Below are 14,042 nucleotides of genomic sequence, written 5' to 3'. Positions count from 1 at the left end.
ACTGCTCCTTCCTCAGCTGTATTCACCTGAGAAGGAGTAGTGCACCGAAAGCTAGTGATTTGAAACAAACCTGTTGGACTTTAACCTGGTGCTGTAAGACTTCTTACATAGAAGATAGGAGCAGGAGGAGGCCTTTTGGTCCTTCGAGCCTGCTCTCGCCATTCACCACAATCATGGCTGATCATCCAACTCAATAGCCTAATCCTGCTTTCTCCCCATAACCTTTGATCCCATTCTCCCCAAATGCTATACCCAGCCGCCTCTTGAATATATTAAATGTTTTAGAATCAACTATTTCCTATGGTAATGAATTCCACAGGCTCACCACTCTTTGTGTGAACAAATGTCTCCTTATATCTGTCCGAAATGGTTTACCCCGAATCCTCAGACTGTGACCCCTGGTTCTGGACACACCCATCATTGGTAGCATCTTACTTGCATCTACCTTGTCTAGTCCCGTTAAAATTTTGCAGGTCTCTATGAGACCCCCCTCATTCTTCTGAACTCCAGCGAGGACATTCCCAACCTAGTCAATCTCTCCTCATATGACAGTCCCGCCATCCCTTGAATCAGTCTGGTAAACCTTCGCTGCACTCCCTTAAGAGCAAGAACATCCTTCCTCAGAGAAGGAGACCAAAACTGCACACAGTACTGCAGGTGTGGCCTCACCAAGGCCCTGTATAATTGCAGCAACACATCCTTGCTTCTATACTCGAAACCTCTCGCAATGAAGGCCAACATACCATTGGCCTTCTTTACCACCTGCTGCACCTGCATGCTTACCTTCAGTGAATGGTGCACAAGGGAACCCAGGTCCCGCTGCTCACTCCCCTCTCCCACTTTACAACCATTCGGGTAGTAATCTGCCTTCCTGCTTTAGCTTCCAAAATGAATAACCTCACACTTATCCAAATTATACTGCATCTGCCATTGATTTGCCCACTCGCCCAACCCGTCCAGATCATGCTGTAGGATTTCTGTATCCTCGTCACAACTCACCCTCCCGCCTAACTTGGTATAATCTGCAAACTTTGAGATGTTACATTTTGTTCCCTCATCCAAATCATTTATATTGTGAATAACGGGTCCCAGCACTGATCCCTGTGGAACCCCACTAGTTACTGCCTGCCAATTTGAAAAGGACCCATTAATCCCTACTCTTTGTTTCCTCTCTGCCAACCAGTTTTCTATCCACCGCAATACATTTCCCCCAATCATGCGCTTTCATTTTGCACAATAATCTCTTATGCGGGACTTTGTCAAACGCCTTCTGAAAGTCCAAATATACCACATCGACTGGCTCCCCCTTGTCAACTGTACTGGTTACATCTTCAAAGAATTTCAACAGATTTGTCATGCATGATTTCCATGCTGGAATTTATCCTTCATAAATCCATGCTGACTGACTGAAACAAAAAGGAAAGTGCTGGAAAAGCTCAGCAAGTCTGGCAGCATCTGTAGGGAGAGAAAAGAGATTGTAAATAACGGATCTGACTGATCCTGCCATTGCTTTCCAAATGTTCCGCTGTAAAGTCCTTGATAGTGGATTCAAGCATTTTCCCCACTACCGATGTTAGGCTTACTGGTCTATAATTCCCTGCTTTCTCGCGACCTCCCTTTTTGAATATCGGAGTGACGTGAACTACTCTCCAATCTGCAGGGACAGTTCCAGAGTCTATAGAATCCCGGAAGATGACTACCAATACATCCACTATTTACAGAGCCATCTCCGTAAGCACTCTGGAATGCAGATTCTCAGGCCCTGGGAATTTATCCGCCTTCAATCCCATCAGTTTTCCCAACACCATTTCTCTACTAATGTTGATCTCCCTCAGTTCTTCCCTCACAAAACCTTTCATTCTCCAACATTTCTGGTATCTGATTTGTGTCCTCTTTTGTGAAGACAGAACCAAAGTATGTATTCAGTTGCACAGCCATCTCTTTTATGCATTGTCCTTTTTCTGCCAGTAGGGAGCCTACCTTTCTCTTTACCAATCTCTTTCTCTTCACAAATCTATGAAGAGAGATTGGATAGACTGGGGTTGTTTTCCTTGGAAGAGAGCAGACTGAGTGGGGACATGATTGCAATTTTTAGTGGCATAGATAGACAGGAAGAATCTTCTCCCCTTGGTGAAGGAGGGGGGGGGGGGGGGGGGGGGGATCAATGACCAGGGTGCATAGATTTACGGTCAGGGGCAGGGGGTTCAGAGTGGATGTGAGGAAAACGTTTTCGCACAGAGGACGGTGGGAGCCTGGAACTCGCTGCCTGAAAGGTTGGTGGAGGTAGAGACCGTCACAATGTAAAGATTTCACGCACTGCTACGCTTAGGAAAGTTCATCCAGTATATTGTTCGCGAGCCAGATAACAACATTGAAATCTCTCTTCATAAGCATTCCATATTTGCATATTCTCTTCAAACGTCCCTACAGCGCCGCCTTTGCTCGTCATTACCATACTAATTCCTGGATATTAAGTTCTTCCTTTCATGTCCTCCCTTCTTATTCCTTTTTCTCTTCTAAATGTGATTTGGAGAGAAATAAAATATATTTTTATAGCAAGTATCAATCTTGCTTTAAACCAGAATATTTAAATCCTGATTTATCTTTATTTTGTTGCATTTCTATTGTCTCACTCACAGCTGGAGGAGACTCTTCAACTCAATAAGTAAAAGTATATATTTTTCTTTTGTTTTACTGCCGTTTTAAACACATTTGTTATGGGATTTTCAACTCCCCGATTCCTTAAATTAAGCAGTATTGCCGCTATTTTAACCAATTACTTTTCCTATGCTCCGGTTCTTTGAGCTGCCTCGAGGTCGTGTCGGTTTAAAAGAATAAATAGGGGAATAATCCAGAGTGCTTTTGTCAACTTGAAAGTTAATATTTAACCACAGCAAATGCTAAAAACCACAGCTCAATTTACCACACTTTTTAATTGATGGTGTGGGGTGGTCCTCTTGTGCTGAAAGAAATAATTTGTTACATACCTCATTTTATATTTGTGGCATTGTTACTAGAAACCCTGGTTTAAAATACATACAGGCAGTGTGTCTACTAAAGCTGTAATTAAAGTGTCGTAGAAGGTGAGGTAATCGTTGATTTTAACTATTTACTTGTCTACAATGGAACATTGTTTTGATTGCTGGAGAAGCAGATAATTTGAGGGATTGTGTTTAGTCCTAGTTGTGCACGTCATCCGACAACTTAATGGAATATGGATGATGTAATTAATGGGAGAAGCCTGGTCTGTCTATAGTTTTGAAGTTTGATATGGGTTTCACAGTGTGCTAGGAGTTTTAAGTTGTGCAGCAGTTTTTCCAAAGATTTTGACCCTGACAAGACAAAAGAATTTTCAAGTTGTTCCTGAAAGAGTCTCTCTTCAACAGTCTGCACAAAGAACTGCAGGTAACCCTGGATGCTGACTTTATTTTTGAGTTCATTTTGAACTGTACTGGGTTGCTTCATTGGAATCTATATAGTGGCAGGTGTAGATAGTGGGTTATTTTTTTTTCTTTTATTTAACAACTGTTTAACTGTTAATTGTAGGGGTGGCGTGGTGGTGCAGTGGTTAGCACAGCTGCCTATGGTGCTGAGGCACTGTCTGTGTGGAGTTAGCACATTCTCCCACCCCCACACCCCAAAGATGTGGAGGGTAGGTGGTCACGCTAAATTGCCCCTTAATTGGAAAAAATCATCGTGCACTCTAAATTTATTTTTAAAAACCTGTGAATTGTCACGATATTTCTTTGACGTTAATGTGGTTAATTCTGTGTTTAAAATTAATTTTAACACAAAAGATACCTATTGATCATCGTCATCACTCCTGGGGTGAAGTATCCTTTCCTCATAGTTTTACAGACCATCCAGTTTCCTCAGAAAAGTTCAGGTCTGGTGCCCTAACACCCTCAAAATCTACTCTTGACTCGAAGTCCAGATAAATTATTTTTTCTGACTTTCCTGTTGGCAAACGACACCTCCTCACCAATTTTGTTTGAAAACAGATGTTCCTTCTGGAAAATGTCCTTTGTCGGCAGTTTTGTATAAAACTCGACTTGTTACAATCCTTCTGAAAGACCTCCTTGTCGCCAGTGCTGTTCTTTACTGTTATGTTTTTGGGTACCTTACATCGTAAACAGCAAAGAGCAAGAGAATAGGTTGTCTCACACCATGAGTTGCTTAACCAACGAGTCAGAGTCCATTGAGATAGATGTTGCTTCATCGTGGTCTAAGATGGAAGAGAGGGAAAATCTCCCAAGTAGCACACTACGCAGAGATGCATTGGTTACAATACATAACACCTCCCAAGGCCCACGCTATTCTGACTTGGAACTATATTTCCATTCCTGCACTATCACAGGATCAAAATTTGTGAACTCAGTCCCTGACAGGACTGTGGGGGTTCCTACAACATATGGACTGTAGCGGTTCAAGAAGGCAGCTCACCACCATCTTCTCAACAGAAATAGAGGTGAGCAATAAATGCTGGCATAACCAGCGATGCCCGCATCCCATGAATGAATGAAAGAAAAGTTCCGATAAAATACACTGACTACATCTTGCCACTACCTCGTGACTCGGAAAGGACATGGGAATGCCGTGCTTTTGTTTTACACATCATCCCTTTGCCATTTTATTATTTCTGCACTTTCATTTTGGTCTTTCCTTGCCTCTGCCCTGCCCCAATTTCGCTGTTGTTTCAAACCAGTTAATTCGGTGTGTGTGTCCCGCGCTCAGCTCTAATGTAGGCTCATCCAAGTGAAATGTTAAATCTGTTTCTTTCTGCACAGATACTGCCTGACCTGCTGAGTATTTCCAGCATTTTCAATTTCATAGAATTTAGAGCGCAGAAGGAGGCCATTTGGCCCATCGAGTCTGCACCGGCTCCTGGAAAGAGCACCCTACCCAAGGTTAACACCTCCACCCTATCCCCATAACCCAGTAACCCCACCCAACACTAAGGGCAATTTTATACACTAAGGGCAATGTATCATGGCCAATCCACCTAACCTGCACATCTTTGGACTGTGTGAGGAAACCGGAGCACCCGGAGGAAACCCGCGCACACACGGGGAGGATGTTTATATATCTCAGATTTACAGCATCAATATTATTTTGTTTCCAGATAAATGGACGTTGTGTTCCTTGAATGCCTGGCATTACGTTATTATTGACATTACATATTCCGAAAAACATTGGGGATTTACCTTGATTCCTGTTTTTTTCCCTCCGATTCCCAGTCTGTGTGCTAACGCTCTCACAAGTTCTTGTGCCGAGGATCTCGCCTCTGCTCTCAGTACAAACCAGTCACTGACCAGTCTGGACCTGGGTTATAATAAACTGGAATTTTCTGGCGTGAAGCTACTGTCTGTGGCCCTGATGAATCCAGACTGTAAAATACAGAAACTGGGGTAAGTAGTAAACCCTGTGAAATTGTGTTGATAATTACAGAATATTTAACACTTTCAGTATATTTAACAATGCATTCTGAGCACTGTTGTTTGTATGATAAATAAAAACTGTCCATTATTGTTAGTGTCAGCCCTGCCTCTGAGTCTTCCAGCTTCAGCGCTTCATCGCTCCCTGGTATAAGGATGGCGAGATCGAGAAACTGCCACCCAGTTTGATCATTTCCATTGTTACTTACGCATCAAAGACAGGTGCTAACCTAAGTCCAAAGATGTGCAGGTTAGGTGGATTGGCCATGATAAATTGCCCTTAGTGTCCAAAATTGCCCTTAGTGTTGGGTGGGGTTATTGGGTTATGGGGATAGGGTTGGGTGCTCTTTCCAAGAGCCGGTGCAGACTCGATGGGCTGAATGGCCTCCTTCTGCACAGTAAATTCTATGAAATGCTGATGCCAGCCTAGCTGTCCATCATGGTGCCAAACAAGGATGCCTCCTGCATATGGCCACTCCTATGGCAGTACCAGACTCAACTCTGACTGATCGGGGTCCTCCACAGAGAGGCTGACATGCCTCTAACAGCCAATACTGCTTCCTGCACATTGCCAGTAGCTGGGTGGATATGCCCTTTCTACCAATTTCACTCCTATCCTTATTCACTATGAATGTAACATTGTGCGCTACATTCACTGCACCAGAACCACGTGCCTCATGCCTGCTCACCTCTTCGACAATCTCCATCTACACACTCTTGGATTGACGTGGCTGATCTTCTCCCATCCTAAGAGAGCGGGATCTCCGTCCAAGCCCAAGCAGCCTGGGGGAGCACCTCCAGGAAGGCATCACCCTGGCAAAGTGGAAAATTATGCAGGCATGCCCCGTACACAAGAAACAGGACAAATCCAACCCAGCCAATTGCGGCCAATAAAGTCTACTCTTGATTATCAGCAAAGTGATGGAAGGGGTCATCAACAGTGCTATCAAGCTGAACTTATTCAGCGATATCCTGCTCACGGATGCTCAATTTGGGTTCCGCCAGGGTCACTCAGCTCATGATCTCATTACAACCTTGGTTCAATCATGAATAAATAATCTGATTGTCAGGTGAGGGTGACTACCCTTGATATCAATGTAGCATTTGACAAGTATGGCATCAAGGAGCCCAGCAAAACTGGAGTTAGTGAGAATCAGGGAAAACCCTCTACTGGTTGCAGTCATACCTGGCACAGAGGATGATGGTGGTGATGGTTGGATATCTATCATCTCAGTTCCAGGATATCACTGCAGGAGTTCCTCAGGATAATGTCCTAGGGCCAACCATCTTCATCTGCTTCATCAATGACCTAACTTCCATCATAAGGTCAGAAATGGGAATGTTCACAGACGATTGCACAATGTTCAGCATCTTTTGCGGCATCAATAGTATTTTAGCTTTCTATGGACATTAACGTCTGACACTGCACGTTCTTATTTTCATTGTTAGTGTTCTTAAAAACACTGGGCATTTACCCTGAACCCTGTACATATCTCCCTCCAATTCCCAGGCTGGCTCATAATGCTATCACAGATTCATGCGTGGCAGATCTCACCTCCGCCCTCAGTACAAACCGGTCACTGACGGCTCTGATTCTGGGTCACAATGAACTGGGAGATTCCGGAGTGAAACTACTGTCTGTGGCTCTGAGGAATCTGGACTGTAAAATACAGGAACTGCAGTAAGTATCAGACGTTGTAAGATTTTGGGTGCGCTTTAATTAAATGGGAACAAAGGCCCATAACCAGCGTGTTTAACCACGTGTTTCCCGGCGCTCACAGTGCCAAGAAACACAAAGCTATAAAACGTGACGCGTGTTTGATAACGGGCCTCAACGGGGAACGCACATCCGACGCTGCACAGCCCCGTTTTGTACACTGAGGTACTCCACTCGTCGGAACTTCTCAGTATAGCGAGAGATCGGGATGCCATTTTTAAATAGTGTGTAGATCTGCAAGGCCCCCAAAGCGGCCCCTGACAACCCCAACCCCAAACCACTGTGGGAGGGTTCCTGGCCCCCCTGCAACCCGTCAACACCCACACAGGGCATCTCACGGCCCAATCGCACACGTGCAAAAAAAATGCAACCCTGGCACCATGGCAGTACCTCTGGCACCCAGGTGGCACTGCCAGTGTGCCCAGGTGGCACCAGCCATGCCAGGGTACAGCCGTGCCTCAGGGGCATGCACGGGTGGGGGGTGGGGGGGGGGGGGGGGGGGCTCTGATCCCCTGATAGACCCCCTCAAGTGCTGTTCCGTCTGGTTCCCGTTTGTGAAGTCCAGTACTGAAAGGCCCTAGCACGAGGTCTCCAAGGCGAGAGAGATTGATCCCACGCCTCGGGTAACTCAGGAATCTGCACATTAAAGTGAGACAGGCTGTCCCGCTTTAATATGCAGATTTGCTCAAAAGTAATCCCGTCCACAATGTGTGGGATTTACATCGCAACATCTCATGAGATCGGTGTTGCAAACCGGGTAGATCCCAGGACCGGGATCTCTCGGCTTTTATCAGCCATGCTGCGCCGCAAGCTGCTTTTCGAGTGCAGTGTGGCCATTAAATCGCGCCCTGTGTTTATAATGGCTGGATGTCTGACACTATGGGCGCATTTCTCCCCCTCCCCCCGGCACCCGCACGCGATTCTCCCATCCCCCACCACTCCCAAACTGCGTGCCGAGATTTACGGCAGGCCGCTCGGAGAATTGCCACTCGCCGTTTGTAACGGACGAGCAGTGATTCTCCGGCCTGAATGGGCCGAGTGACCTGCCCAATACGACAGGTTCACGCCGGCGCCAACCACACCTGGTCGCTGCCGGCATGAACAGCACGCGAACGCTGCGGGGGCGGCCTGTGGGAGGGGGGAGGGAGGGTCGAGCACCGGGGGGGTGCTCAAAGGGGGTCTGGCCTGCGATCGGTGCCCACCGATCGGCGGGTCATCGTCTCTGAAGGATGCACTCCTTTCCTCCGCCGCTCCGCAAGATCACTCCTCCATTTCTTGCGGGGCGCCTGCGGGGAGGCAACCGCGCATGCGTGGGTGATGTCATTTACGCGGCGCCGCTTTTACGTGGCGCCAAGGCCCAGCGCGCGTAAATGATGCGGCACCGTTCCTAGCCCCCCAGGGGTGGGAGAATAGGGAGCGAGGAGCGGCCTCCGACGCCGGAGTGAAACACTCCGGTTTTCACTCCGGCGTCGGCACTTAGTCTCCCGTTGGGAGAATCCCGCCCTGTATATTAGTAGTATCAGTAATAGCGTTATTAATAAACATTGTGCATTTACTCTTGTGACAGTTCTTTAACCTGATTATTATTATTATTATTTTGGGACTCCAGTCTTGGAAAGAACGGTCTCACAGATTCTTGTATCGAGGATCTCACCTCTGCTCTCAGTACCAGCCATTCACTGATGTTTCTGAACCTGCAGTCAAACTCCCTCACAGACCAATCTGTCCCCGCTCTCTGCCGCTTCATCGAGGACTGCGGGAGTTTGCAACGGATAATGTCAGTATTTGTGTTAATTTTTGATTTCACATGAAAGGGATTCAGTCACAGATCTGGTTGTTATTTGTCTGTAACTGTTTTTGAAATATTAATTCCAGTCTCCCTGTATTTTATACTGCTGTTCAAACTGTTTATTTCTGGTTTAATCTGTTTCAGGCTGTGGGATAATCAGTTTAGTCCAAGTGGAAAGAGACAGTTGGAGTCGCTGCGGGGACCCCGAGTGAATGTGACAATGTGAATATTTCAATTGATAAACATTCCTGCTCTCACTCTGATTCCCTGTTCCTCCCCTTTAACTGGCCGGGCTCCAGGTTTAAATCCTATTGGCCGTTTCCCAGTTTCCGATCGAGCTGAGTGAGTGTCATCTCCCATTGTGACATCAGAAGCCCAGCAACAGGGTCACCAGACGCCGCCTCCCGGCCCCACCAGACTCCGCCTCGCGGCCCCACCAGACTCCGCCTCCCGGCCCCACAGCGCTGCTTCTGCAGGAGATCCGGGGCTGAATGTTCCCCAATGGGGCACTGGGGCAAGTTAAAGATGTGCAGGTTAGGTGGATTGGCCATGATAAATTGCCCTTAGTGTCCAAAATTGCCCTTAGTGTTAGGTGGGGTTGCTGGGTTATGGGGATAGGGTGGAGGTGTCGACCTTGGGTAGGCTGCTCTTTCCAAGGGCCAGTGCTGACTAAATGGGCTGAATGGCCTCCTTCTGCACTGTAAATTCTATGTCTATGTACAGACAGAAAGGGCCCAGGGTGGACCTCAGTCTGAGCTGCAGTGACAATTACACTCAGTATTCCTGGGTTTGGAGGGTAAAGTACGCAGGATTCCTGCTCAGTATCCGTGCCCGTGACCCTGCTGGGAAGTGAATCTGTGTAGGTTCAGGATGGCCACAATGCCTGTTCAACTTGAATAGATCCAACCATCCAATAGGGAAAAACACCCACTGCATGGGGTGACCCAGCGAGGGTATCCCATTGGGGAGATTTAAGCGAATTGTGTAACCGGGAATTGGACTGAAAGTATTAATGTTTTTCTTCCTTCCCTAAGAAAGAAAACAGTTGTTAAAACAATGGCCAGGAATCTCCACGCCCTGGAGAATTCTGCGGCAGTCCAAAATCAGGATCGGCGCCAGGCGGCCGACCCGTCGCAGGTCCCCAGTCTGGCCCCACTGGCCTAAACAGGCTTCCCACCCAAAGCAGGTCCTGACCTCGATGGACCCCGAGGGAGAGGTTCAAGGAGGTAACTCCATTGTCCACGTGCCGCTGCCAGGCTGCAGACGGAGGGTCCTGAGTATTGGGTGGGCTCGAACTGGGGGACTCTACCCCGAGATGCGGTCCTGTGTCTCGCCTGCCCCTTTGAACCCTGGGAAAACTTGGCATGTTGACTTCAGACAGCTCTCTGACCAAAATCATCATCCTTGTCTGTGCACAGTGAAAACTTTGAAGCTGCCAATCAGTGCCAGGGGCAGTGTGCCGTTGGCAATGCCAAGCGACGGGGCTGAGGAGGAGGTTAGGTCACCCTGCGTGCGTGTTGCGAGGATGGGGGGGGGTGGGGGGGGGGCACCCGTTACTTCAGTGGTGTGGGGGAGGATATCCCTCTTTGCTGATTGGTTGGAGTTGCTACCGTTGTCAGTGGGGGTCAAAATTTCCATTGTGGGGTGGGGCTATGTGTAGATTGCTGTAATAACACAAACTAATCTGCTCTATGCCGTGCGCTGCCAAGTGTTGGGTTCACTCCTACCCTGATCAAAGGGGACGCTGCGATGTTAAGGTGCTTAGCCAGAGGTAGGGAACCTTCTCAGGCTGATAGATCCTGGACCTACAACTGCTGGCGGACGGTTCAGAGTCTAGAATCTGCACCTGCACAACAATAAAAAGAAACGCGTGATTCAGTTATTTTAACATTAAAATGTACCTTTCTCCCCGTCTTTCCTATTTATATGGTCAAACTCACTCACAGTTGCTAACCCCAGCTCCCGTCCACAGTAACTGAAATTAATTCATTGTAATCAGGACAATACTCGTCGCCAGGTGACATCACAAAAAGAGCCATCAACCAATCACAAAGCAGCCAGAGCAAGCTCCTCCCATTTGTAGTAATAGAGGATCACATGACCAGGTTCCGCTCCTGTTGCAGTCTCAATGGATTGAGGACAGGTTCCAGATCAGACTAATGGAGCGTCCGCCTTGCCTGTGACCCCAACTTCTGTGTGTAGTAACCGAGCACGGCCTAGATTTAGGCCCAATTAAAATTGGGTATTTGAAAATAAAGAATCCACCCGATTATTGGACATCCTAAATTATAGCATTGGGCATTTTAAAATCATACTGCAGTCAAACCTCTGGCAAGCTGTTCACATTCAGACTTGGCCAAAGTCAAAGACACGACCAACACACAAGCTGCCCGAATATGTCTGGACCTGCTCCGTTAATCACCCATCAAGGAGATCATTGCACCCTATTGATATGCACACGTCTATTGTCAGTTGCCCAGATCGAGCCAGACTTTCCGTCACCAGAGTTTCTATTGTTACCTTATCTGGGAACAGGTTATGTGCAGCCCATACCACCAGAGATGGGACACCTGGGGTGGGTTCAGGTGGCCTGTCAAACGGTCAGCAACCGGACCATTGGCTGCTCAGACTCTCTCCTGAGGGATCATTGGCAGAAGGCCAGAGGAAATGGTAAAAGGATGTGAAGGAAGGAGCATAAAAACTGGCACTCAGGATCCCTCGGAAGCAAAGAATCTGTGCGAGGTGACCTTGACCAGACCGGAAGGAACGAAGAGACCGCCAGCGAGAACCACCTTTGTGAAGATGGGCCAAAGGAATTCCAGCTATTAGATCCATAACTTACTGAGCCATCGTTACGGGTAGTATACACTGATCTTGGGCACCTCTAGTATTTTGTGGGTAATTTATGGGTTAATTGTGTTCATAAATATTGTTGAACTTTGAACTTGTGTTTGTGGTTTGTTTCCTTGTAAATAACGACACCCGAGGTAAATCCTTTGAATAAGTAAACTGATCAAAGGTACCTGAGGTTTTACAGGTACAACATGTGTAACTACGGTACATACAAGAAACACGGTCTCCAGATTTAGTATTTATGAATTCTTATCTCCACACTTTGTAATGTGCAGTTTCATTATTCACTGACTGTCCCACAACTGGTCAATATATTCCCAGTTCCCACCTCGAGCTGAGTGAGTGTCATCTCCCATTGTGACGTCAGAGGCCCCGCCTCTCGGCCACACTGATTCTGCAGGAGATCCGGGGCTGAATGTTTCCCAATAGGGCACTGGGGAAATGTACAGACAGGAAGGACCCAGCTTCCACTAGATTGCAGGGGACACTGATAATTACACTCAGTATTGCTGGGTTTGGGGATAAAGTACCTGTCTAATATTTCCTCTCTCACACACAAACCATGTTGGATATTCCTCTCAGTGTTACTTGTCTGGGCAAGCGTGCTTTAGAGTTAAGTGAAAAAACAGGGAATTAGTTAAAGCTGGGAGAAGGTGAAACCGAAACAGCGGGAGCAGAGCTGACTGGGAGATTTTTGAACAGCAACCTGAAATGGTAAGTGGTTTCACTGACTGAGTGTTTTAATGGGGGAGAAACTGAAATGTGGCATAATAATAATAATCTTTTATTGTCACAAGTAGGCTCACATTAACACTGCAATGAAGTTACTGTGAAAATCCCCTATTCGCCACACTCCGGCACCTGTTCGAGTACACAGAGGGAGAATTCAGAACTCTCAGATAGGACGGGAATTAAACCCATCACAAGAAGGCTGTGATTTGATTGGCTAATAAGGAATGTGCAAATTTGAAAATCCCATTTTAAATTACTGGTTATAAATTGTGTTCAGATTGAGATAATAGGGAGGATATTTTTAAAAGTTTTAAAAAGTAAAAAGCTAATTGAGTCATGTGATGATGCATGACGAGGGAGCTGGTGAACCCCATTGTGGTTCCTAGTGACCACATCTGTGTTAAGTGTTGGTTGCTCGAGGAACTCGGCTCAGAGTTGAGCTAGAGTCTGAGCTTCGGATCTGCAACATCAGGGAGAGGTACCTGGATACTGTGTTTCAGGAGGCAGTTACATCCCTTAGGCCTTGAATTTGGCCAGTGGTTGTGAATGAGGGAGGTAGAGGGATCCAAAGTTCTGGCATGGAAGGGCCTCAGCTCTTGATAAATGTAAATTATTGCAGATGCTGGAATCTTCAGATCTCAGCTCTTGACCTTTTCAAACAAGGACGAGCTGCTTGCTCCCTGTGTGGATGAGGAAAAGGACTGTAAGGAGGATGAGCCAGCTGACTACTGCACTGTGACACAGGAGACTATTCAAGCAGGGGGAGCAAAAGGACAAGTGGTAGTTGTAGCTGATTCTATAATTAGGGGAACAGACAGCATCTGTAAGTCCCACATGGTATGTTTCCTGCTCAATGCCAGGGTGAGAGACATCTCTAACCGACTTGAAAGAATATTGGAGAGTGAGGGAGTGGGTCCAGTTGTTGTGGTGCATTTTGGGACCAACAAGATAGAACAAACAAAAAAACAAAGAAAAGTGCAGCACTGGAACAGGCCCTTTGGCCCTACAAGCCCGTGCCGACCATGCTGCCCGTCTAAACTAAAATCTTCTACACTTTCTGGGTCTGTATCCCTCTATTCCCATTGTGGTGAATGTGATTCACACTATATATAGTTGCCAATATCACTCCATGTATATATGTTCGTTATCTACCCATTGTAAGTGCAGTTGCACTATCCGACCACCAGGGGGAGTCGCTCTGGGAGTTCGCGAGAGTTTGTACTGGGCTCCTACCTTGGCTCCGATCAGGACTCCTCCCCCGGGACCGATGTATAAAGATCAGTGCCTTAGAGCCAGCCTGCCAGTTCACCTGAAGTTCAACGACGAATAGGCTGGCTCGATTGTAAGTGTATTAAAGCCTCTGTTCAGATCCAACTACACGTGTTCGCTGAACTGATGGTTCCATCAATTTAATACACTTAAGCTGCCGAAGTAAAGCATGGAATCCGCTCTAAAACCAGGACGTCTAGAACTCGATCCGCAGGATGCAGAGGCGAAAGAAACCTGCCACTGGCTG

The 14,042-nt window shown here is 46.9% G+C and overlaps 1 protein-coding gene and 1 long non-coding RNA gene across 4 annotated transcripts in view; one reads left to right on the top strand and one right to left on the bottom strand.

Annotated features, from left to right (window-relative positions):
• Window positions 1-10,466, top strand: part of LOC119967840 (NACHT, LRR and PYD domains-containing protein 3-like) — a 28,581-nt gene extending 18,115 nt beyond the window's left edge. For 2 of the 3 annotated variants that reach the window (XM_038800880.1, XM_038800879.1), the window contains exons 9-12: window positions 5,238-5,408; window positions 6,946-7,116; window positions 8,762-8,929; window positions 9,086-10,466. In XM_038800880.1, coding sequence (XP_038656808.1) covers window positions 5,238-5,408; window positions 6,946-7,116; window positions 8,762-8,929; window positions 9,086-9,167 — 592 coding nt within the window. In that variant the 3' untranslated portion in view covers window positions 9,168-10,466. The remainder of the gene's footprint in view (window positions 1-5,237; window positions 5,409-6,945; window positions 7,117-8,761; window positions 8,930-9,085) is intronic. The other variant, XM_038800881.1, reaches the window with a different exon arrangement.
• LOC119967841 lies at window positions 5,305-10,943 on the bottom strand. The gene is made up of 3 exons (XR_005461086.1): window positions 10,886-10,943; window positions 10,669-10,787; window positions 5,305-5,387 (listed from the first exon to the last, which is right to left on the bottom strand). It is a non-coding gene; the product is annotated as an uncharacterized LOC119967841 (long non-coding RNA).
• Between the last annotated feature and the right edge of the window lie 3,099 nt (window positions 10,944-14,042).

The sequence above is a fragment of the Scyliorhinus canicula genome, chromosome 6 (assembly GCF_902713615.1).
Source record: "Scyliorhinus canicula chromosome 6, sScyCan1.1, whole genome shotgun sequence".
NCBI classification, from domain to species: domain Eukaryota; kingdom Metazoa; phylum Chordata; class Chondrichthyes; order Carcharhiniformes; family Scyliorhinidae; genus Scyliorhinus; species Scyliorhinus canicula.
The sequence above is the reverse complement of the archived record's forward strand: the minus strand, read 5'-3'. Positions and strand labels throughout refer to the sequence as shown.